Source organism: Talpa europaea (genome assembly GCF_964194135.1).
Source record: "Talpa europaea genome assembly, chromosome: 8".
NCBI classification, from domain to species: domain Eukaryota; kingdom Metazoa; phylum Chordata; class Mammalia; order Eulipotyphla; family Talpidae; genus Talpa; species Talpa europaea.
In genome coordinates, this window is record NC_140075.1 from 32,229,361 (window position 1) to 32,252,928 (window position 23,568).

General features: G+C 54.7%; 1 protein-coding gene across 1 annotated transcript; it reads left to right on the plus strand.

Moving 5' to 3' along the window:
• Positions 1-4,967: 4,967 nt before the first annotated feature.
• TYRO3 (TYRO3 protein tyrosine kinase) lies at positions 4,968-21,014 on the plus strand (the record flags this gene model as incomplete). The annotated part of the gene is made up of 19 exons (XM_084239644.1): positions 4,968-5,073; positions 6,862-7,045; positions 7,273-7,373; positions 8,415-8,585; positions 9,922-10,008; positions 10,788-10,903; positions 12,329-12,506; positions 13,093-13,238; positions 13,740-13,884; positions 14,219-14,348; positions 14,430-14,530; positions 14,824-14,919; positions 15,235-15,315; positions 15,746-15,838; positions 16,264-16,385; positions 16,789-16,898; positions 17,090-17,249; positions 17,473-17,609; positions 20,618-21,014. 19 exons carry the CDS (start codon positions 4,968-4,970, stop codon positions 21,012-21,014), a joined length of 2,661 nt encoding a protein of 886 aa, XP_084095770.1.
• Positions 21,015-23,568: the final 2,554 nt, after the last annotated feature.

Below are 23,568 nucleotides of genomic sequence, written 5' to 3' on the forward strand. Positions count from 1 at the left end.
GATTTATTTATTTATTTATGCACATGAGAGCTGGGGTACAGGCCAGAGGTGCAGGGAGGTGAGAGGATTCACCAGAGCCAGAGTGGGGAGCAGAATACACTGCTGAGGGGAGCAGTAGGCAAGACAGAAAAGGTCTGTTGCACCATATGGACCAGTTCCCTGGCTGGGAATTGAACTTGTGCTGCAGTGGCTGCTGATAGCTTCATAGTGCTGAGACTTAACCCCTTGTGCCACTAGGGAGGTCTGCATGGGAGACTTGTCTATGCTCCCTATTAATTTATTTATTCAAATATAAATTGTGTGTGTGTGTGTGTGTGTGTGTGTGTGTGTGTGTTTGGCAGGGCGGGGGTCAGGGGGCTTGGCCTGTTTTCAGTTTTTGTTTTTGTTTGTACTTCCTTACTTTTGTCACTACAAGATGCTCCAGGCTCGTTTTGTGTATTCCTTGCCTGGATCCTGAAGTCAGTCATTTCTGCAATTATCCTTGCATCCTTTCATTGGAAAATTATGTTAGAAGCCAAGATTTAGGTGCTAGGTATGTTCCTTGCCACTGGGGTGTCTTGTTTTAGGAATTATATCTGTGCATAGCTATATATATCCATACACATCTATAAATATTCTATATGTAACCATCTGAATGTATTTGTGGATGGATACTTTTTTTAAGTCTGTTACAGATAGTGTGTAATATTTACAGCTGAAATTATATCACTAAGATTTGTCTTTAAAAACTCCAGCAACACCACTAAACATGGGACAATAGAATACAATTGACTAAGATAATCATTGAAACAAAGTGATGGGTACATTGGGGGTTTGTTATTCTATTCTCCCTACCTAAGCGTATGTTTAAAATGTCCACAATCAGGGGTCCTCCCCGGTGGCGCAGCGGTTGAGCGCTGGGTTGTGAAGCTGCCCGCAGCCTCTGCAGCGCCAGTTAGATCCCCGGCTGTTCCCTGGGCACCGGAGGAGGGTCCCACATGGCCTGCAGACCTCTCCGGCCTCCCGCTGCTCCCCTCAGCAGTGTACTTTGGTCCTTCTGCCTGCTCTGCTCCCCGCTCTGGCTCTGGTGAATTCTCTCACCCTCCCACGCTTCTGACTGTACCCAGTGCTTGTATAAATAAATAAATCTTTAAAAAAAATAAAATGTCCACAATCAGAGGTGTTTTAGAAAACAGAGCCAGAAATGCCTCACTTGCAAGGTTGCAGGCAGAGAGGGTCAAAAAGAGAAATAGGGCCTCCTTGGTGGCGCAGGGTTGAAGACAGCGCTATTGGGCTGTCGCTGGCCTCTGCAGTATGGTTCCATCCCTGGCCAGCCAGGAAGGAGCCCTCATGGCGCAGCAGACCTCTCCTGCCTTGCCCGCTGCTCCCCTCAGCAGTGTACTACAGTCAGTCTGCCTGTTCTGCTCCCCACTCTGTCTGGTGAATCCTTTAAAAGAAAAAGAAAAAAAAGAGAGCGCAATAGACAGTCAGATAGGAAACATTCACACACACACTCATGTGTGCAACCCTTCCTTTCAGGGCCACCCCTAAGTGACATTTTGAAGATGATAAAGTTTTTCTTCCACATGTTTGGACTCATCTGCCATTTCAGAAACCCCAATCTATTGCTCTCACCCCAATTTCTAAATCTGCTTTTTTTTTTGGGGGGGGGGGGAGGATTATTTGAAAGTGCCCCGAGGACTGTAAGTCAAAATGTGTTATCTTCTAGGAATTTACCTTTCTGCTTCATCTTCAACTGGGCAAGGGCTGGCATTGTGTCTGGTTTAGGAATTTCAGGCAGAAGGCGGCTATGGGCACTACAAGTCTCAGTGCCCCTGGCATCACACCTGTAGGAAGTTTCCCTCTAAGCCCCCCTAACATAGATTCCCTGACTTCTCTAGGGTGCTCAGGAACAGTCTGTGGCATACCCCATTTCTAAGTGGAACTTCCCACACTCACCTCTTTAACCAGTAGTTGGAAAGAACAGGTCCTTAGTCATAAGGTCAGCGAGACCTGAGACTGCCAGTCTCACAGCTCACCTTGGTTCCTGCATGTTTCTCTTCCCTGAGGGGGGTGAAGGGGAGCTGGTCCTAACTCTGAAAAAACTGAAACTATTGCTTCCTGGGACTGATGGACGTTGCCATTAGCATGTTCTGCTATTGTGGGCAGATGGGTTGTATTTCCAGGTTTGTCTTTCCTCCATCCTTGACCTCCTTGGGTAGTCCTGGATCATAAAAGGCAGAGGATGGTTGGATAATTATTTCACCCTAGTGGAGATGCCACAGCCCAGCTTGGCTCCATTCATAATGAGGGGCTGCTGTTGTCTCATCCCCCTATCCCACCTCCTTCCCTCCGCTTATTACCCCCCCCCCCAATAGATCATAACTGACTCTGGTCCTGTTCTGAAGACAGGAACTCCTGGGACAGCTGCTCCTGCATTAGGTCAAATACACATCCTGTTAATTTGATTAGTTTCCTTCAAGCAATGAAAAGGAGGTTTTGCAGGCATGTATTTGCATAGGCAGTCTACCTCCTCCACGCACACACATACACACACTTTCTCCCTATCCGCCCACAAAGCGTCAGTCACATTTAGTTTGCACAAATGTACACCCTCCCTCATACATCACAATGCACACCCTCTCATCCACCTACACACCTCTTCCACAAAGTCACACCTGCTCACGTACACTTACAGCACATTCCTATGCCATGCCCAGCACGGAAGAGGAAGGTGGGGGGCATGGGTAAGAAGAGTGGGCCACAAAGGCTCAGGAAGGCAGTCATTCTCTAGAGAAGCTGGAAAGTCAGAAGACCAGGGCCCTACCTACACCTCCATCCTGCAAAGGGAAATACTAAGAACTGAGAGGGGTAGAGGAACCAGGAATTCAGAGCTTCTGGCCCCCCATGGAAAGGGTGCCACCCCAGGAGGATAGTGACAGGCCTCAGACCTGCAGTCGAGGTAGGAAGTTTGTTAAGTCTGCGAGTGGAGAATGACTAGGAGTCCATGCCGTGTCTGAGAAGTCTGCTTAACAGGTGACAGAGCATGGGCCCTTGGGCTGGGATTCCCTCCCTGTCAGAGTTCAGTAAATGTGGGAAAGAAGTGCGAGGAAGTGGAAGACCGCTTCTAGGAGTCTTTCCAAAGACAGCCAGGATCAATAGGAGGAGGTTTCCTCTCGGCGGACATGTGAAGTCCTCTCCAGAGAGGAAAGGAGGGGAGAGGTCCTTGAGAAGTGACGAGTCCTCAAGTCAGGGCAGCAGCGGCCACACTGCTGCAGGAGCCAGGCCTCTGGCAAGTCTGACTTCACCACCAGACAGTTGTCTGCCTGCCCTGATGCAACTCAGCCCAAGCTCAGAAGGCGTGGATTGTGGAAGGCGGCAAGTTCTTTTCTTTTTTCTGTTGTCTCCCCACCCCAAGTTTTTTTTCTTTAAGAAGAGGGTCCTGGAACCGACCCCCATTACCCAAGAAAATTGGCGGAGCACTGGCTAGCCTGAGCCTTCGGGGCCCTGCCATGCAACCGACGGCGCATCCGCAGCCTCTCCCTGTGCTGCCGCCTGGGGGCGCCCCCAGCTGGGTCTGAGGCCGCCGCCAACACGGCTGTTGTTGTTATCATTAGTGTAATTAATAAACAAGCACTGACGGGGCCAAGTGGAGGAAGAGGCAGGCCCCTGCTGCTCAGAATTCCTGAAAAGATGCAGGGAGGCCTCGGGCAAGGCGAGCCGAGTGTCTTGACCTTCTCCCCGCCGGCGGGAAGGGCGCCCCGGGGTGGGCTGAGGGGCCAGGCCGAGGCTGGGCCGGGCGGGAGCGCCGTCGGCGGGGCTTGGAACCGGCTCTGCATCCGTCTGACAGGATGTCCGTGGGCGCCCACCCCCGTGATTACTAGTTGTGGGGCAGGCCAAGCGCTGAGGTAACTGTTCATTCATTTTAACAGGCATCTATTTATTCACGGCGGGCCTACTGTGTGCAGTGTCTGCTGCCTCGATGGAGACGGCGGGGCCGCGGCCAGCTCTCTCGGCGCGGCCCGGGCGCGGGGCGCCGGGCGCGGGGCGCGGGGCGCGGGGCGCGGGGCGCGGGGAGGAAGCCCCAGGCGGCGTCGGGGCCCTCGGCCCTCGGAGCCGGCGCCTGAGGGCCGCCGAGATCTTCGAAAAAACTCGCGCCCCAAGGTCCAAGGTCATCTTGGACAAACACTGGGAACTCGGGGAAAAGGTTCGTGACAGAGGCGCAAAGGGGGTGCCCGCGCGTCCTGGGGGAGTCCTGAGTCACGGCAGCTCGGCGGGCCTGGCGGCGGGAGAGGCTTCTGCTCGGAGGGGTGCCGGGTTCTGGGATCCGTCTAGACAAAAGTTGGGGCGTGGTGGCGGCGCCCGGCGGGTACCGCGGGAGGGGGCTGAGGCAGGGCTGGGAGGCGCGGGGCGTGTTTAGGGAGAGGAGGGGCGTGGCCGGGGCGCTTCTCCCGGGGGCCGGGCCGGGTCTCGGGCGGGGCGCGGGCGGGCACGACGGGGGCGGGGCGGGGGGCGGGGGGGCCGAGGCGGGTCTCGGGGTGGGGGGCGGGGGGCCGGGGGCGTGGGGGCGGGGTTGGGGCCGGGGCGGGCCGGGGGCCGGGCCGGGTCTCAGGCGGGTCTCGGGGTGGGGGGTGCGGGGTGGGGGGCCGAGGCGGGTCTCGGGTGGGGGGCGCGGGGGCGGGGCGCGGGGCGGGGCGGGCGCGCGGGGCTCCGCGGGGGGGCGGGCGCGGGCTGCGGGCGGGCGGGCGGGCCGGGAGGAGGCGGCGGCTCCGAGAACATGAATCAGCGACGGCGGCGACGGCCGTGGAAGGAGCGCGGTGGCCCGGGAGCGGCCCCGGGGACCCCGCGCGGCTGACGGCGGCGGCGGCTCGCGGCGGGCGCGGGTCTCCGCGGCGCCGGCCCCCGCGCCCCCTGCCGCCCCCTGCCGCCCCCGCCCCCTCCCCAGGTCGCCCGCGGGCCGGGCCGGGCATGGTGCGGCGCCGCCGCCGATGGCGCTGAGGCGGAGCATGGGGCGGCCGGGGCTCCCGCCGCTGCCTCTGCCGCCGCCGCTGCTGCTGCTGGCGGCTCTGCTGCTCCCGGAGCCCGCGGCCGCAGGTAGGCGCGGGGCGGCGGGACGCGGGGGGCTGCGGAGGGGCGCGGCCGCGGTCGGAGCCCGGGGCCGCCGCCGGGGGAGCTCCGGGCCTGGGCGGGCCGGAGATTTGGGGGGCGGGGGGGCGACACCGGGAGGCCGAGGCGCGGGGGCTGGGGGAGGGGGCGCCGGGCGGCGTCGGCGGCGGGAGCGCGGGTCCGGGCCTCCACCCCCAACTTTCTCGCGTCCAGGCTCCTCTGGCCGGCTGCGAGGCGAGGGAGGGGGGTGGGGGCTGAGCGGCCAGGGGGGGTGTGGGGGGCCGGGTTTTCCCGCCTCGCAGTCCTAGTTGCCGGCTGTCCCTTCCCAGCCCCTGGACGCAGCCCGCCGCCCCGCGCCCGAGCCCCGCGCCGAAGCCACGGGGGCTGGAGCCGAGCGCTCCAGAGCTGTCCCTGGACGGTGTAGATCCCGGGGCTGTGAGTGCCCGGGCACCAGATAACATCCAGGAATATTCTGGTCCCTGTGGCCACTCAGAGCTTCCCGAAACCGGGGTGTTGGAGAGGGTGGGCTGGGCAAGATTGCTGGTCTTGGGTTATCCTTGTGTTCCCACATAACCATCGAAGTAGTGGGCAGTGGCCAGACCCGGGATCCCCAAGTTTACGCTCCATACCCCTGGGACGGCTGGATGTGCATGGGGTAGGAGGTGATGCTTCCTTTCTGTGACTGTCCTGAGTGGGCGAGCCCCATTATAGGGAAGAGGCACAGGCCAAAGTAGTAGTCACCCAGCTGGCACCTGCTCCTGAGAATCACTCCCTGCCATACCAGCTTCTCCAGGAAAGGAAGTGAAAGAATGATAAGTATTTACAAACTGAGGGGTAGGTTTCGCAGGATCAGAGAGCCCAGGAGCTCGCCTAGAGTCACATAGCAAAGGGCGGGAAGAAGCAGGTCTGGATTTCAGCTAATGTAGATACTTCACCTGCCTGTCTCTGCTTCAGATTGTCAGTAGACTAGAAGGGGTGTGTGTGTGTCTGTGTGTGTGTGTGTGACTAGAAGGGGTGTGTGTGTGTGTGTGTGTGTGTGTATAGAGGGTAGAGTTCCAGAAGGTAGTCCCTGTTGGTATGCCAATAGCTCAGGAGTCCTGGACTTCCTGCATAGGGCCCCTTCCCTCCCTTCTACCTCCTACCTTCCTAGCACCCACCCCTGCACACATTCAGGTATTAATAGAGCGGGAGGCTGCCAGGAAGGCTGCCATGTGTTTGATCTGACGTGGTTTTGCAGCCATATGTTCTCTACTTCTGGGGAGCACTTCCTTCTTCAGCCTCCTTTCATTTGCCAGGGTGGGATGCAGGGGGGAATGCCAGCAGCAGCGTGGAGTCTGGGCTGTCACCTTGGGCAGAGAGCTGGCAGCCTGTTGCACTGACTGGGTGCAGTAGTGGTTCCCAGGGCGGTACCTGCCCCAGGTGAACTAGAATGCCCCACTGGTTCAGCCTGATTTGTCTTCCCTTTAGGAAGTTGGGTTTGAGCTTAACGCTGCCCAGCAGGGAAGGTATGGGGAAAAGATCACTTCCTTAGAACTGGGGGGGGTGGGGGGGGGAGATTTGACATTTGCAGAAATGGTGCCCAGAGAGGTTGTGGTGCTCCTTCCCTGTCCCAGGTCCAGGCCACCTCCCCTCCTACTGTATCGCCTCTACTCCTTGGCTGTTGACTGAGTACCAGCCCTCTGACATGGAGCTAGGTTCTGGAAGAAGATGGGGGATATATGCAGAGACAGGATCTTTTTTCAAGCCGACTGACACATTCTCCTTCCCACCTCTCAGGTCTGAAGCTCATGGGAGCCCCAGTGAAGCTGACAGTATCTCAGGGGCAGCCTGTGAATCTCAACTGCAGCGTGGAGGGGATGAAAGAGCCTGAGATTCAGTGGATGAAGGATGGGGCTGTGGTCCAGAGTGTGGATCAGATGTACATCTCAGTCAGTGAGCAGCACTGGATTGCCTTCCTCAGGTGCAGAACACTGGGGAAAGGTGCAGATGCCAGGCCTGGGGCAAGCTGAGCTCTTGGGGTTTGCCAGCTAAGGGCAGTACTGATGCACAGAAGTCTGTCGTTTATTTTTTTAATTTGGCAACCAGTGGAAACTTCCAGAAATGGAGGCAGGCTGAAGCCATTGAGTGTGCCCAGCAGAGCTGCCCCCTGTAACCCCGGGAGGCAAGCCTGGTGTCCTGTTTCCACAGCCTGAAGTCAGTGGAGCGCTCTGATGCAGGCCGGTACTGGTGCCAGGTGGAGGATGGGGGAGAAACCGAGACCTCCCAGCCTGTATGGCTCACTGTAGAAGGTGAGGAACCAGTGGCAGGTGAGCATGTTGGTGTGGAGTAGGTGCTGTCTGTTAGTCTGTGCAGAAACCAGTGGAAACCGGGCTGCCTCACTGCCCTCTGGGACCTCGTTTGCACCAGGTTCTAGGCCATGCCCTAAGTGGTCAGAAGACCATGCCCACTGGAGTGTGGGTATTTGAACGCCAAGGGAGCTACTCGGTCCTACAACCTATGGAGTACAGCCTGTTTCATGTTTCAGTTGGCTGAGCAACAAGCCTCCAGTACCCATCTGGGGCTGGACTTTATTCTGCCAAGTGGCCAGGCCAGGAAGGGGTGTGGGGGAGGGGAGGAAGGCTCCCGCAGCTGCGTTGAGCCCAGAGCTGTTTAGCCCTGGAAAACAAAGTGACTAAGAAAGTAACAAAGGGCCCTGAACGGGAGCTGGGCCTGCCAGCAGAACTCTGCTAAAGCTCCCACCCACTCCCCCTCCTTTTTCTCCTTCCCCCAACTCCCCATCCTCGGGTTCTTCTCCCTTAGTCTGAGAGATGGGCTGAGCTGGTCTGAGAAGGGAGAATACCTTGCCTTGGGGGACAGCATAAAGGATCTACTACTCCTTAGGAGACCAAAGAAGAGAATTTCCCTCGTCAAGCTGGATGTTTCTTTTCTTCTTCATTTTCATTTTTTTTTAAAGATTTATTTATTTATGCTTATAAGAATGGAGGTACAGACCAGAGATGTGGGAGGAGCTGAGAGGAGTCACCAGAGGCTGAGCAGGGGAGCAGAACAGGCAGATTGACTGAAATACACTGCTGAGGGGAGCAGCGCCATGTGGGTATCTCCCTGGCCGGGGATCGAACTAGTGCTGCAGAGGCCTCTGTTAGCTCCATAGGTTGTGTCTTAACCCCTTGCACCACCAAGGAGGCCCTGGATGTTTCTTTTATAATAGACCAAGCATAAGAACCCATGGCACCTTCTACTTAGAGAACTTCCAGTGGGAGCAAACTTGTGATTTGGGCAGCAGGACACCAAGGAGGAGTGGTGAGATTTACTCCCCCTTTTCTCTCTAGGTGTGCCATTTTTCACTGTGGAGCCAAAAGATCTGGCAGTGCCACCCAATGCCTCTTTCCAACTGACTTGTGAGGCTGTGGGTCCGCCTGAACCTGTTACCATTATCTGGTGGAGAGGAGACACGAAGGTTGGGGAACCCACTCCCTCTCCTTCTGTTTTAAATGTAACAGGTGAGCAGCCTCAGGAGGGGGCTTTGAGCAGTTCGGCCCACCTGGCCAGTGGTGGTCCTTCTGTGTTGAGGGGGTGCTGGAGCCTCTTCCCTTTCACAGTAGTCCAGGCTGAGCACAGCTGGCCCTGGGAGATGAATTGCGTGGGGCCAAGGGCACCCATTCCCCCATCCCTTCCAAGAGAAGGAGCCAGGAACCAGCCCACGCAGAGCTAAGAGGAGTGTCTGGCAGACGCCTAGAAGACAGGAGTCTCAGCCTGCAGGGTGGAGAATGGTAGGAGGAGGAAAGAGAGGAGGGAGATTCCAGCACAAAGACACAGGGTCTCCCTCCTGGTGGCCCACCCTGTAATTCTCCAGACATTTTCCCGAACTGTATCTGTTGATGTCTTCACACAGACCCAAGGGAGCCATACCTGCATACCCACCTGGACCCCCAGATCCCTTAGCACATACATGCTTGGAAGGCGCTTATCTATGAAACAAAGTTTATTGTTTCTCTTCAGTGCTTGAATTGCCCCAAAAAGATGGGAGGCTAAGCTTAGTGTCATGTGCTGGAGGAGGAAGGGAAGGGTCTGATCTGCCACATCCTCCAGCAGTATGAATCTCGAGAAAAGGGGCCGGCTTCGAGACCTGTTGCAAGCAAGGGCAGTCCTGTTCAGGAGGCACTGGGTTGGAGCGGATTAGAATGGAGGTTGGGCTCAGTTCTCTCCAGATGTGCGTGGTTGGGACCTTCAGGCAGCCAGCCTGATAATAAGCACTCACTGAACTCCTACTCCACACGCCACACTGTGCTAGGCACCACGGGGGACCGGGGGATTACAAAAGAGGAACAGAAAGCCATCGGTTCAGCCCCCAAGGAATTATTGTATTTGGGGAGACAAGACACATACATAAGAAGCTGGAAACTATTACCAAGCAAAGAATCTGCAAATACAGCAATGACATGGCACAGAGCAAACAGAGGTCTCTGGAATGCGCAATAAAGAAGAGACCAGAAAAGGGAGGCAGTTTTGTGTTCTCTGCAAGGGATGGGCTTGAGGTGGGAGGGTTGGTATAACATTTCTCAACTGCTTGCTCTGTGTCCTGCACTTCACTGACGTCATTTGGTTCTCCCATTTGGGAGATGAGAAAACAGAGCCCCCAGCTGTGGGATTTATATCCTTGTCCGTCAGTTGCCAAAATCCCTGTTCTTTCCACCATCCCCCACTGGATAGCACGCTCCTTTGGCTGGGGCGACTTCTAGGATGTTTGGACCCAGACCTTAAATATCTCCCTTCCCCAATCCCAGATTGAGTGGGGGTTGCTAAGTAGGAGGGCTGACTGAGGTTTTCTGGCTCCAGGGGTGACCCAGAGCACTGTGTTCTCCTGTGAAGCTCACAATGGAAAAGGTCTGGCCTCTTCTCGACCAGCCACTGTTCGTCTTCAAGGTAGGAGGGCTGGTGGGGGAGGGGGGAGGGTGGGGGAGGTGGGGCATAGCGAGTAAGCTGACCGGCAGTGGGTGAAGTTAAGATCTTTTGTTCTTCCACTTCCTTCCTCCCTGCTGGGATCTGAAGAATAAGGGGTTAATTGGCTTAGCTCCATTCCTAGTGGGAGCACCTGAGACCCTGCCTTGGCTGAGATGAGAATAGAAACCTGACGTCACAGCAGATTTCCCATCACGAAGCAGAGTTCAGGGAGGGAGGAAGAGGGAGCCAGCAGGAGCCGGTCAAGGCTCATGCCCAACCTTGCTGCTGCCAGCCCCTGCAGAGGATGGGGGTGGGGAAATCTCAGCAGGGTGACTGAAGAGACCTAGAGGCCGGTGTGTGCGGAGGGAGGGAAGGAGGGAGGGAAGGAAGGAAGGAAGGAGAGGCCTGTGTGTGCAGGAATGGGTTGTGGCTATAGGAGGGCTGTCTCCTGAGGCTGCAGTGCTGTCCCCGCACACCCTCACCATCTAATCGTATTCCTTGATCAGATAGGGGACCTGATTCAGGAAGAGGCCCCTGTTCTCCAGACCCTGGGCACTCTAGGCGCTACTCTGACATGACCAGCTGTTGCCTACTAGTCGCTCAGTTCGTGCGTGACTGAGGTCTGGAGTGCTGAGTGGCCATCTTGAGGTTGGGGCCTCCAGCCCGAGGAGGGGCTAGGCTTGCCTCCCATGCCTTCCGCTCCCTTCTCTCCTTCCTGGGCACTGAATGCCAGGGCACTGACGCCAAGTCCCCCTCCACAGCACTGCCCGCAGCCCCCTTCAACATCACAGTGACGAAGCTCTCCAGCAGCAATGCTAGTGTGGCCTGGATGCCAGGGGCTGACGGCCTGGCCCTGCTCCAGTCCTGTACAGTCCAGGTAGGCTGACACAGGCCGGCGGGCTCTCCGGGTGGGAGTGGTATCCTTTGCCCTGGGGCTTACTTTTCAGCTCCCCTTTAGGTCGTGTTCCCTTCCCCCAACAGTCTGGGCCCTTGTACCTTTAGGGGCAACCAAGCAGCTCTGCACATTGGCTCAAACCCTTGCAGTCTACAGACTGGAAAACATCACTAGAGCGGATTTGGGATAACTGGAAAAATACCCAAACCTTTGATTTATCTGATACCGGCACTTACCATAGCGCACCCTCTGACTCATGCCAAAGAGAACAAGGGGATGAGGGGTTCTCAGCATTAAGCAGTAGAAAAGGTCGGTAAGGCGATACTGAAAGCAGGAGGCAAGGCAGGCTTGCTCGTTTTCATGTTTAGTCAAAAGGTATTTAGCACCTTGGAAACTGTTGAAGGCAGTTACCCTGGACAGGAGAAGGCTCCTACTCTGGGCTCTACCATTTAGAGGACCCCGCTTAGACCTTCCTTTGGCCACACCCCTTGCTCTGGGCAGGGAATCTGTAAGGCCAACGGTCAAGCCCATCCATCAAGCCCATCCAGATCACGAGCACACCCCAAGGCAGTTTGTGTGGGCCTGTTCCCTGGTCTGTCCTCTCAAGGGTAGACTACATGGTACTTACACCTTTTCCTGACTGCCCCAAAGGGCAGTCATTTCGGGGTGGGGGTGCAGGCAACATTGTGCATGTGATGTCCCTGTGCATGTGATGTCCCTCGTAGTGGGTATACCTGACTGGAAGCTAGCTCTTCTTGTGCTACCCACATTCTTCCTTGGCTCCAGAACCCAAGGATTTGGAGGACTATAAATGCAAACCTGAACTTCCACGTTTTGAAATTTTATTTGTCGACATATTATGATGATAGAAAATATTTAGTAGTTTGTTAGCTGACGTGTAATGTTTAAATATTTAGCCATTTGGTACCTAGATCTCCATGTGTGTTCTTTCCCTGGACCCCCAATGTGTGAAGCTCTGGCTCCTGGTGCTCCTAGGCTCCCAGTTACTTGGCCCTTGAGAAACTCTGGCATGCAAACAGTTACAGTAAACGATAACTACTTCTAAGAAGTAACCGAGATAGGCACCCAACTCATATCATGAACTAGATATGAGTTTTCTGGAGCAGTTGAAAAAGGTTTTTAGAGAATGCATTGTATTTGAGCTGGGTCTTAAAGAATGAGTTAGACTTTGCCAGGAAGAACAGGTCATTCCAAGCAAAGGGAACAGCATTTGCAAAGGCATGGAAATACGCAACCTGGTATTTGAGTGCTGGGGGTGAGTGGGAAGGGGGTGGGTTGCAAGTGTTTGCTGATAGACTTAGAGGAGGGATTAATTCATGCCCCCATACCTGTTCCACCTTCCTCCTTTCTCTTCTATATCATTTGTTGTTTCCTACTTTTTTATAGGTGAAGCAGGCCCCAGGAGACTGGGAGGTCCTGGCTGTTGTGGTTCCCGTGCCACCCTTTACCTGCTTGGTCCGGGACCTAGCACCTGCCACCAATTACAGTCTCAGGGTGCGCTGTGCCAATGCCCTGGGGCCTTCTCCATATGCTGACTGGGTGCCCTTCCGGACACGGGGTCTAGGTAAAGGGCGCACAAAGCAGAGGCTGCGAAGGGCAGGGTGTGAGTGGGATAAGGACTTTGTTGGCTGCGGTTCCTAATGGAGTTGTGTGGGAGAGGGGTTAGTCGAGAGGGAGGTTCCTGCTCTCTTCAGCCGATGAAGGGAGTGCTTGCCTCATACCTGTGAACTAGATAAATCCAGTTCTCTCAGCAGTTCTATCGGTAATTCTAGTGGGCGCGTCAGACAAGCAGAGTGGTGAGGAAGCCTGCCTGAGGGTGGTCCAGGAGAGCTCTGAATGATAAGGGAAAGGTCATAAACATTAAGGGGCAATCACTGGGGGAAGGAGGCGCGGTCAATGCAAAGACCACGGGGTGGGAACTTGCTTAGTGTTCTCCAGCAGCGATTGAGGCAATGAAGAGCAGTGATCTGCTGAGCTGCTTGCTCAGGGCTTTGTTAATTACCCCTCCTCCCCAGGAGCCTGGGGGAGAGCCGCAGAGCTGGGAGGGGAACTCTTCTCAGCAGTTTGGAGTCAGTTGCAAAGACTGCCGGCTTGGGTTGGTGATGGTGGGAAGGACAGCGCTCTTAGTAACCTTCTCTCTTTGGGAACAGCACCAACCAGTGCTCCTCAGAACCTCCATGCCATCCACACAGACTCAGGCCTCATCCTGGAGTGGGAAGAAGTGATCCCTGAGGGCCCTTTGGAAGTCCCCCTGGGACCCTATAAACTGTCCTGGGTTCAAGACAACGGAACCCAGGTAAGGAGTGACAGAGCCTCCACTCCACAGCAGGTGTGCCAGAATCAGCCCTCAGGGCTCTAAGGCCTGCAGAAAATTCCGAATGGCTGTCCTTGGTGGGCCTTGGTGGGCTGGACATCCCCCCTGCTCTCCTTCTGGCTGTGTTCCTCGCTGGATTATGTCTCCCAAGAGGATTGCCACTTCGTGTGCAAAGCAGGAAGTCCATTCCTGCACAGAGTGGGGGAGGGCACAGATAAGGCCTCCTTCTCCCCAGCCCGGTTCCCTCCCACTCCCCACCCCTGCATTCTGGAACTGAGCCCTGGTTTGTCTTTAGGAGAGGCCACTGCTGCCTGGAGCAGGAATGTGCTTGCTCTCAGCAGGTTGTGTTCCTGCATCCCCTGAGCCCACCCTGTCTCTAGCCTCCCATGTTCCTAGCTAGTCCTTTTTTGTCTTCAAACGGGTCCCTAACTGGAGACCTGTTCCTCAGATTCATTGTGGGTTGGGGGATTTTCCTGGCTGCAGGGTGAGCTGACAGTGGAGGGGACCAGGGCCAACTTGACAGGCTGGGATCCACAGAAGGACCTGACTGTGCGTGTGTGCATCTCCAATGCAATTGGCTGGGGGCCCTGGAGCCAGCCACTAGTGGTCACTTCTCATGACCATGCAGGTGAGGCCTATAAGGGGAGGGAACAGGGTTCTAGGCTTTTAAGAACAACCTAGACACTTCAGAGGAGGCTGGCCTCTCCTGAGAGATCCAAAAACTCAGAGTCAAGCTGTCAAGACCAGAGTTGATATTTAAACTATACCTCATTCTCTTCCCCCCCAAAACAGTCACTGGCAGGGTAGGAGCTCTTGGGTCTTCCCTTAAACCTCTTTTTATACTTGGGACCCTTATCGACTTAGGGGGACTTCTTGACCAGGCCAGGTGATCATCATCAAAAAGTTATACAGGGTCTCGTTGGTGTCCGCTTTGCTCATGCCACTGCCCCTGCCTCCCACAGGCCAGCAGGGCCCGCCCCACAGCCGTACCTCCTGGGTGCCCGTGGTCCTGGGTGTGCTGACAGCCCTGGTGACGGCTGCTGCTCTGGCCCTCATCCTGCTTCGAAAGAGGCGAAAGGAGACACGGTTCGGGTAAGAGGGTAGAGACATGGAGGGAGAGGCAGATGGTGACTGAAGACCTTGGAGCTGATCCCAAGTTTGCTTTCCCTTTAGGCAAGCCTTTGACAGTGTCATGGCCCGGGGGGAGCCAGCTGTTCATTTCCGGGCAGCCCGGTCCTTCAACCGAGAAAGGCCTGAGCGCATTGAGGCCACATGTGAGTAGTGGGGAGTCACAGGAGGGAAAAATGGGCTCTCGTGTCCCTAGCAGTAGTCCTTTTATTAACTCATTAATTTGACACCTATGTCTGAATCTTGATGAGCCCCAAGCACACAGCGGTGGGCAAAACACCAAGACCGCCCTTCCCGGAGGTGGCTGTCCTAGCTGTGGGAGAGCTTAATTAAGCTCATCTCTTCTCTGAGGGTGAGGCCTGGGGTGGAAGAGGCAGGCTGGGTTCTAGATGAGGAATCAAAGTAGCCCCTTCCCTTTCTCACTACTTCCTCCTCACAGTGGACAGCTTGGGCATCAGCGATGAGCTGAAGGACAAACTGGAGGATGTTCTCATCCCAGAGCAGCAGTTCACTCTGGGCCGGATGCTGGGCAAAGGTTTTTGGGGCTGTGCGGGGAGTGGGGTGTGTTTGGTTGCTGCCATCACTGGGCGGTGTGGGTCAGCCCCTGTCAGCAGGATGACAGGGTATGCTTGTAGACGCCATAGTTGGCGTGTTTGGGGGCATGGCGGTTGGGGAGGAGGAGGGTTAGGAGTTATTCCCAGCATAGCTTTGCTTTGGCTACAGACAAGGGAGCCTCTCCCTCTGGCCCCAGAGTCTAATGATTCTGTGTCCCTACGGAGGGTCTTCTGGGAGGGAAGAGAGGAAGGCACAGGAGGCCGTGGGGATTCACCATCATTGGATTGGTTCCTAGGAGAGTTTGGTTCGGTGCGGGAGGCTCAGCTGAAGCAAGACGATGGCTCCTTTGTGAAAGTGGCTGTAAAGATGCTTAAGGGTGAGTGGAAAATAGCAGATGTGGATATCACTCGAGGGTGAAAGGATCGGCTGATCCTGAAGTCGACTCTGCTTGGCCCCCTGGATTTTCAGCACTCACCGGGATGCTAGCTGTTCCATGTGACTAATTCACAAGCAGAAACCCACACACCTATCAGCTTTTGCTCTCTGACGTCTGTACTGTCTGGGCTCACTCACTCTTGGGGTGTTTAAAGCTGTGTTTGGCTGGGCTGCTGGGCTGTCCAAACCAAAGGGGAGGCAGTCGCAAGTGGAGAAAGCGGGGGAGCACCGCCCATGGCATTTCTCCTGCTCATGGCCAGGCAGCTTCTTATGCCCTTAGGGAACCGCAGACATCTCAAAGACCAGTCCCAGGGGTCTTGGGTCAGAGCTGAGGCACATCTCCCTCATCCCGGCCATTTCTCCTTCCCCAGCGGACATCATTGCCTCAAGTGACATAGAAGAGTTCCTTCGGGAAGCGGCTTGCATGAAGGAGTTTGACCACCCACACGTGGCCAAGCTTGTTGGTAAGCCCCTTCTCGCGAGAGGCAGATATAAAATAAGGCTAAAATTTGCTCCTCCAAGGTGGGAGGGTATCCTGCGGGAGATGGGTTTGGACTTAACCTCACAAGTAAGCAGACTGCAAAATAGCAAGGGGCTGGGGATCCTGACAGAAATCTGATCAGACTCCTGGTAAGGAGCTGTTTACAGATCCTGTACCAGAGGTCTGATCATGAAGACTGTCCACAGAGGAGGAGGAGGGGACAGAGAAGGTGCTCCAGAGATGTGAGGGCAGCCAGAGCACCCTGGATTGTCTGCAGGCCACAGTGGAACTTGTGGGGAAAGAGAGAGAGCTCGGGCTAGAGAGAGGATGCAACAGGCAGGGCCCACGTGGACACCCAGGCTATCCCTTGACCTTTACGTGACTGGCTCAACTCTCCCTTGTCCCCAGGGGTGAGCCTCCGGAGCAGGGCCAAAGGCCGTCTCCCCATCCCCATGGTCATCCTCCCCTTCATGAAGCACGGGGACCTACACGCCTTCCTGCTCGCCTCCCGAATTGGGGAGAACCCCTTCGTGAGTGCCTGGGGAAGGGGTGGTGGCCAGGAGTTGGAAAGGGGCAAAGACCTGGAAAGAGAGCCTCACTTGATGGGTAGGGCTGATTCAGCTGGTTGGGAAAAGGTGGGCCCTGGGTTTAAGGCTCTGCTAGTAGGCTTCCTCCCCGCCCACAAAGCCCTGGTGGGCATTTGAGGCTGGGCAAGGGCCCTTCCAGGGAGAAGAGACCTGTGGAACTCCAGGTGGGGTGAGTGATGACTCTTGGGCACACTCTCTGACTTCGCCAAAGCTTCCTTGCCTTGGGAAGCCCTGCCCTCCCCTTCCTGTGAAGTGTGTCTGAGGACAGTCTTTAGGCTTTCTGGCTGGGGAACCCATTCTTCCTGCGGGGTCAGTGCAGCCTGAGCTTCTCCTGTGTGCCTCCTAGAACCTGCCACTTCAGACCCTCATCCGGTTCATGGTGGACATTGCCTGTGGCATGGAATACTTGAGTTCGCGGAACTTTATCCACCGAGACCTGGCCGCTCGGAATTGCATGTATGTGAATTCTGGAGGACTTGGGCGTGGGAGCAGCAGCTGGTGCTAGGAGGAGCGCTTAGCTAGTGGTCGGCTCCTGCCTGGAACAGCGTCTGCTGTGCATGGGGACAGCTTGAGAGCAGAGATGCCCTGGCTCTGGTGAGGCTACCTGCTTGGGGACAGCCGATGCCAACCTCCAATTCTCCTCACAGGCTGGCAGAAGACATGACCGTGTGCGTGGCTGACTTTGGACTCTCCCGGAAGATCTATAGTGGGGACTATTACCGTCAGGGCTGTGCCTCAAAATTGCCTGTCAAGTGGCTGGCCCTAGAGAGCCTGGCTGACAACTTGTATACTGTGCACAGTGACGTGGTGAGTAGAGGCTTGGTGGTGGTGAAGTGGCTTGGTGGTGGTGAAGTGGTGTGGACTAGACAGGGGTGGGCCTATAAGTTCCTCCAGGGCCTAACCAGGTCTCCTCTCTGGACTTTGGCTGCCCAGTCACAAGGCCCCAGATCCCAAAGATGTGCTTACCTTGGGGCTCTACCTGGCTTAGGAAGCCTAGTGACACCTCCCTTCCAACCTCAATTCTGTCCAGTGGGCCTTCGGGGTGACCATGTGGGAAATCATGACTCGTGGGCAAACACCATATGCTGGCATTGAGAACGCTGAGATTTACAACTACCTCATCGGCGGGAACCGCCTCAAACAGCCTCCAGAGTGTATGGAGGACGTGTGAGTACCTGGGAAGGGAACTGGGGAGGAAACAGGAATTTGGGGTTTTAGCAGATGATGCCACTACCACTACTGGCCTGTGGGAGCTCAGAACCTTGATTGGAACTTTTTGGGTTTTTTCAAAGGTTTTACTTTTATTTATTTATGCATACAAAAACTGGCGTATAGGCCAGAGGTTCGGGGTGTGGAGGCATGCGGGTGTGAGAGGATTCACCAGAGACAGAATAGGGAGCAGAACAGGTGGATCGACAAAATCCACTGCTGAGGGGAGCAGCCAGGGAGACAGGAGAGGTCTGCTGCGCCATGTGGGTGGCTCCCTGGCTGGGGATCAACTTGTGCTGCTGTAGCCTGGGATGGTGCTGAGACTTTAGCCCCTGCGCCACCTCCTCCCTGTTTCCTTTCTCTTCTTTTCCATCGCACATTTCTTGCTCCAGCCTTTTCCCGTCTCTATTTTCTTCACTTTCCAGCAAGAGAACCAGGAAGCCCCAAAAGGCAGAAGGTACAGGTTTGACCAAGTATGCACGTTTCCAGGTTACTCTGTCACCTTCTCCCTGCCCCCACCTCCTTCTCAGTCACCGGCTCCTCTAAGAAAATCTCCTGAACTGAGCTCTCCCTCCCCCACAGAGAGCTGCTTGGGGCAAGAGAAAACTGCTGCTCCTTCGCATTCCTGGCTTGACAAGGAGGGGGCGCTGGGGGCGGGATTTAGGTGCCTTTTTTGTCTTGGCCTCTTCTTGAGAGAGTAGAGGACTTAAGATAACAAGCTGAGATCCTGGGGAGAAGGAAAGGGCCTTCTTTCCTTCCTGGAATCCTGAAGCGCTTGGGAGTGGGGTGGGGTGTCTGTACACCCACTGCACGGGGGAGTCTCATGAGCCCCTTGTGACTGGAAGACCGTATCACTAACATTAACTAGACGCTTGACAGACGTTGTTTCAGGTAATCCTCTAGCTATGAGGAAAAGACTATTATTATCCCCATTTTGTAGATGAGGAATGAGGATTAAAGAAGTTAAGTAACATGACCAAGGTCACACAGCTAGTAAGAGGATGACTTGGAATTTGAACTTAGATCCCTGTGATTTTAGACTATGTGTTCTTAACCGCCATGCCAACTTGTGATTTGGTTGTTCTAGCGCTATCCCCTCACCCCAGAAATCATGTCAGAGTTTCCCTTGGCCCCCAGAGGACCTTTGCTAACACCCGGGTGTGGGTGAGGTCCAGTGATCCAGGGATAGAAACTACTCCCTATTTCTTACTGTGTGTTGGGCCTTCAGAGGCAGGCAGAGGAAGGCTCAGTCTGAATGGCTCGGTCCTCTTTCTCTGAAGCAGTGGGTTTGAATTATCCCAAGTCTGGGCTTTGTGTGACTCGCCTGTACCTGAGAGGGGGATTGAGTACACAAACCAGCTCGGTGTGGCAAGGGTAGGACACTCAGGCTAACTGCGGCTGCAGCCTGCCTGGAACCGAAGAGGCTGTTGGACAGTGGGATCAAGCCCTGGTTTAGCCTCCTTCTGGGCCAGGGCTCGCGTTGTCAATAGCGGGCGGCCGGTGCTGGCGTCCCACCAGGCAGCCCAGTGGATAGGTGCCAGTTGGCTCCTAGCACGGCCTGACTATCCCAGGCTGGCCACGTACCCATGACTCCAGACTATTCCCACGGCCCACTGCATGTCTGGTGTGATTCTTCCCATCTTTGGGGGCCCCTCTAGGGAAAGCTGCTGTGTGTGGGGGGAGTGTTTGGGATTTCTTATTGTGGGAGAAAGTCAGGCATTTGCATGACAAATTCACGCTGCAAAGTCAGAGGGAGGAAATCTGGTCTGGCCTCTTCCCTTTCGTTCTTTTGTTCCTCTCTAAACCCGAGGCATTCCTTGGGAACAGGGATAAGATTTCTGGGAGTCTGTAAGGCTCCTCAGACTATAAAAAGTGTTCCTGCCAGGCGGAGTGGGATAGGAGCTTTTCTTAGAGTCTCTAAGGTGTCCATGAACAATGAGGATTGAAAACTGCCTGCGTGGGTGAGGACTGTAGGATGAAGAGTGGATGCTCAAATCCACCCCCTGAACAACAGCCCTCACTCTAGACTGTTCTGCAAGACAAAAGCATTCCTAGTACCTGCTCTCAAAACAGCAGCAGAGGGTCTCCAGAGCCAACCCACCTACCTTCAAATCACCGTTCTGTCACTTTCTACCTGTGTGGCCTAGATTAAGATTCTTTTTTTTTTTTAAAGATTTATTTATTTATACAAGCACTGGGGTACAGGTCAGAGGCATGGGAGGGTGAGAGAATTCACCAGAGCAGGGAGCAGAGCAGGCAGAAGAACTAAAATACACTGCTGAGGGGCACAGTGGGAGCATGTGCGAATTTCCCTGGCCTGCTGGGAATTGAACCAGCGCTGCAGAGGCTGCGGACAGCTTCACAGCGCTGCACTCAACCCGCTGAGCCACCAGGGAGGCCCCTAAATTAAGATTCTTAACCTCTCTGCACTTCAGTTTGCTCATCGCTACGATAGAGATCATGCATTTAATAGGGTTGTGAGAATTAAACGATAAATGTAAAATACTGAGACGAGGGCCTGCTACAAAGAAAGCCCTACATATGAGTGTATTAAACAACATTTTTAAAAATCCTGGTTCTTTATGATTAAGGGACCTCTCCTTTTTTTTTTTTTTTAAAAGATTTATTTATTTGTTCATACAAACACTGGGTACAGTCAGAAGCGCGGGAGGGTGAGAGAATTCACCAGAGCCAGAGCGGAGAACAGAACAGGCAGAAGGACCGAAGTACACTGCTGAGGGGAGCAGCGGGCGGCAGGAGAGGTCTGCGCGCCATGTGGGACCCTCCTCCAGTGGCCGAGTTGCAGCTGGGTATTGAACCGGGGCTGCAGAGGCCGCAGGCAGCTTTGCAACCCAGCGCTCAACCGCTGCGCCACCGGGGAGGAAGGGACCTCTGCTTTTGAGGGAAGGGCCAGCTTTGCCCTTTCTTGTGGAGTCTCCCTACCTTCATCTTCCTCTCTGCCTCAGGTATGAGCTCATGTACCAGTGCTGGAATGCTGACCCCAAGCAGCGCCCTAGCTTCACCTGCCTGCGAATGGAGCTGGAGAACATCCTGGGCCATCTTTCTGTGCTGTCCACCAGCCGGGACCCCTTGTACATCAACCTGGAGAGAGCTGAGGAATCTGCAGAAGGAGGCAGCCTGGAGCTGCCTAGTGGGGAACAGGCCGGCAGTGGGGCTGGGGATGGCAGTACCCCGGGAGCCATGGGGGGCACCCCCAGTGACTGTCGCTACATCCTCAGCCCTGGAGGGCTGGCTGAGCAGCCTGGGCTGGGGGAGCAGCAGCAGCAGCCAGAAAGCCCCCTCAACGAGGCACAGAGGCTGCTGCTGCTGCAGCAAGGGCTGCTGCCCCACAGTAACTGTTAGCCCACAGGCAGAGGGCATATGGGGCCATGCTGCTGGCTCTGCCGGCCACCATGCTGGCTGACTAAGCTCCATCTGACCCCAGCCCAGGCAGCAAGATGTGGAGGCTCCTGTGGTAGTCCTCCCAAGCTGTGCTGGAAGCCTGGACTGACCAAATCGCCCAATCCCAGTTCTTCCTGTAGCCACTCTGTGGCCAGCCTGGCATCGGTTCAGGCCTTGGCTGGGTGGAAATGGGCCAGCCCTGGTTGTCTAAAACCAGGCAGCTGGCAGGAGGGGGTGGTTATGTTTCCATGGTTACCATGGGTGTGGAGAGGAGTTGGGAGGGGGATAAATTCAGCCCTGTGGGTCCCTACTTTCCCCCGCTGAGCTGCCTCTGCTGCTTTAGTGCATGCATTGAGGCGTCTCTAGCCTGGTGATCCAGCTGTGCCCATGCTGGGGCTGAATTGCCCAGGTTTGCCCTTTCTCACAAAGAGATTCCCTTGTATTATTCCCCTTTAGGTGAGAGTTGGTGAGGGGTTGGTACAGTCAGGTCCCAAACCCTGTGGTAGGAGGCCGTGGGACATTCTCAGGTCCAAATCATCGTTACCCTCCTACTACCCCCCTGCCTCGATAAGGAGTTAAGAGCAGTTGACCAGGTCACAGCAAGGCATGCTAGGTTACCATGGGCTACCATTTGCCTATCTTCTAAAGGTAATGTACCGGGCCTGGCAAAAAGGGGTGCTGTAGAGCTTGCCCAGGAAGGAGTGAGGCCATATGAGTCCAGGAGCTGTTACCATGTCTTCCCACAGACTGTCTGAGCATGCTACCAACTCCCAAAATATCCTGAGACTAACAAAGGCAGCTGTGTCTGAGCCCAATCCTTCCATGCGGCATCCCTTAGTCCCAACTTCCCCTCTAACTGGAGACCCTCTTGTGTCTCACGTCTCTTGAGAGAAAATAGGGCTGATGGTGTGGGTGAGGGGGAGTTGCTGAAGCCTGGACCCAGCCCTCACTAGAGGAGATTCTGGGAATGCATGGGGCTGGCCCTTGCTGTTAGGGACATTTCCAAATCGTTAGATGCTGTTTAAAAACAGAAATAAAATCAAAGACTAAAGACCCAAGACTTTGGCTCTTAAATGTTTGTGCTTCACTCCCTCCCATCACAAATATGAAGCATCTCTGCATAGAGGTAAGTTTAGGAAGACTTGCCAAAATGTTAACAGCTGTTATCTTTACATGCTATGATTATGGGGACTTTTTTCCCTTTGCGTTTTGCAAGGTTGCTGCATTGAGTACAGAAATTAGAGACGATCCCAAAGAATCTTATATTAAAGATAATATATTAACCATTGTGGATAATTAAGCCAATGCAGAAAATTGTTGAAAATTTATTTTATTTATTTATGCATACAAGAACCAGGGTGTGGGGGACCCTCCCTGGTACGCAAGGGATTAAGTCTCAGCACTATGAAGCTATCTGCAGCCACTGCGGCATGAGTTCAGCATGAGGCGTGAGTTCGATCCCCGACCAGGAAGGTGACCCACATGGCGAAGCAGACCTCTCCTGTTGTGCCCGCTGCTCCCCTCAGCAGTGTATTTCAATAGATCTGCCTGTTCTGCTCCCCACTTTGTCTCTGGTGAATCCTCTCACCCTCCCACACCTCTGACCTGTATCCCAGTTCTTGTATGCATAAATAAATAAAATAAATCTTAAAAAAAAACAGGTATAGACTAGAGGTGGGGGGGGGGCAGTGAGAGGATTCACCAGAGACAGAGTGGGGAGCAGAACAGGCAGACTGACTGAAATACACTGCTGAGGGGAGCAGCGGGCACGACAGGAGAGGTCTTCTTCGCCATGTGGGTTGCTCCCTGGCCGGCTGGGGATCGAACTCGTGCTACAGAGGCTGCGGACAGCTTGATAGTGCTGAGACTTAACCCCCTGCACCATCAGGGAGGCCCCAGAAGTTCTTTATCTTGGAACTAAAGATAGAAGAGGAAAAGAACTGTCTTGACTGTCTCCAATCCTCTTTCAGACTTTGCTTCTATCATTAGGTGTGGAGACTTTGTTTTCACCTTCACACTTTTGCTGGAAGCCTGGGGAAGCGGGAAGAAGTGAGCAGAGAATGGTGAGCTACCTGAAGATTAGAAATAAGAGCATGAAGTTTGCTTCCAAGTATTTCCACCTGAAAATTTTAGTTTCAAAGCTTTTAGAGCAAGCTCGTGGGAACATGCAACAGGAGGCGTGAGAAACAGGATCCTCTGCTCAGGGGCGTGGGGAGACTGGGAGGGACACAGGTATTGCGCTGCTGGTGGAAGGCAATGGAATAGGGCAGGTGTTGTCAGAAAGCAAATATCCTGAAAAACCTGTCCCTGGCACTCTGATTATGGTTCCCACGTGGATCATGAGACCTGAATTAACTTTCAGGGAAGTAGTTTTCCGGATGCTTCCTGCTGTGGTTAGCATTAACTGCAGGTAATGATTGTCTATGAGGTAGTGTTTGAGAATTATTGATTGAGAAAATCTTTATTCTCAACTGTCTACCATTAGTGGGCTCCTTTTCTATGGCAGGCATTATGC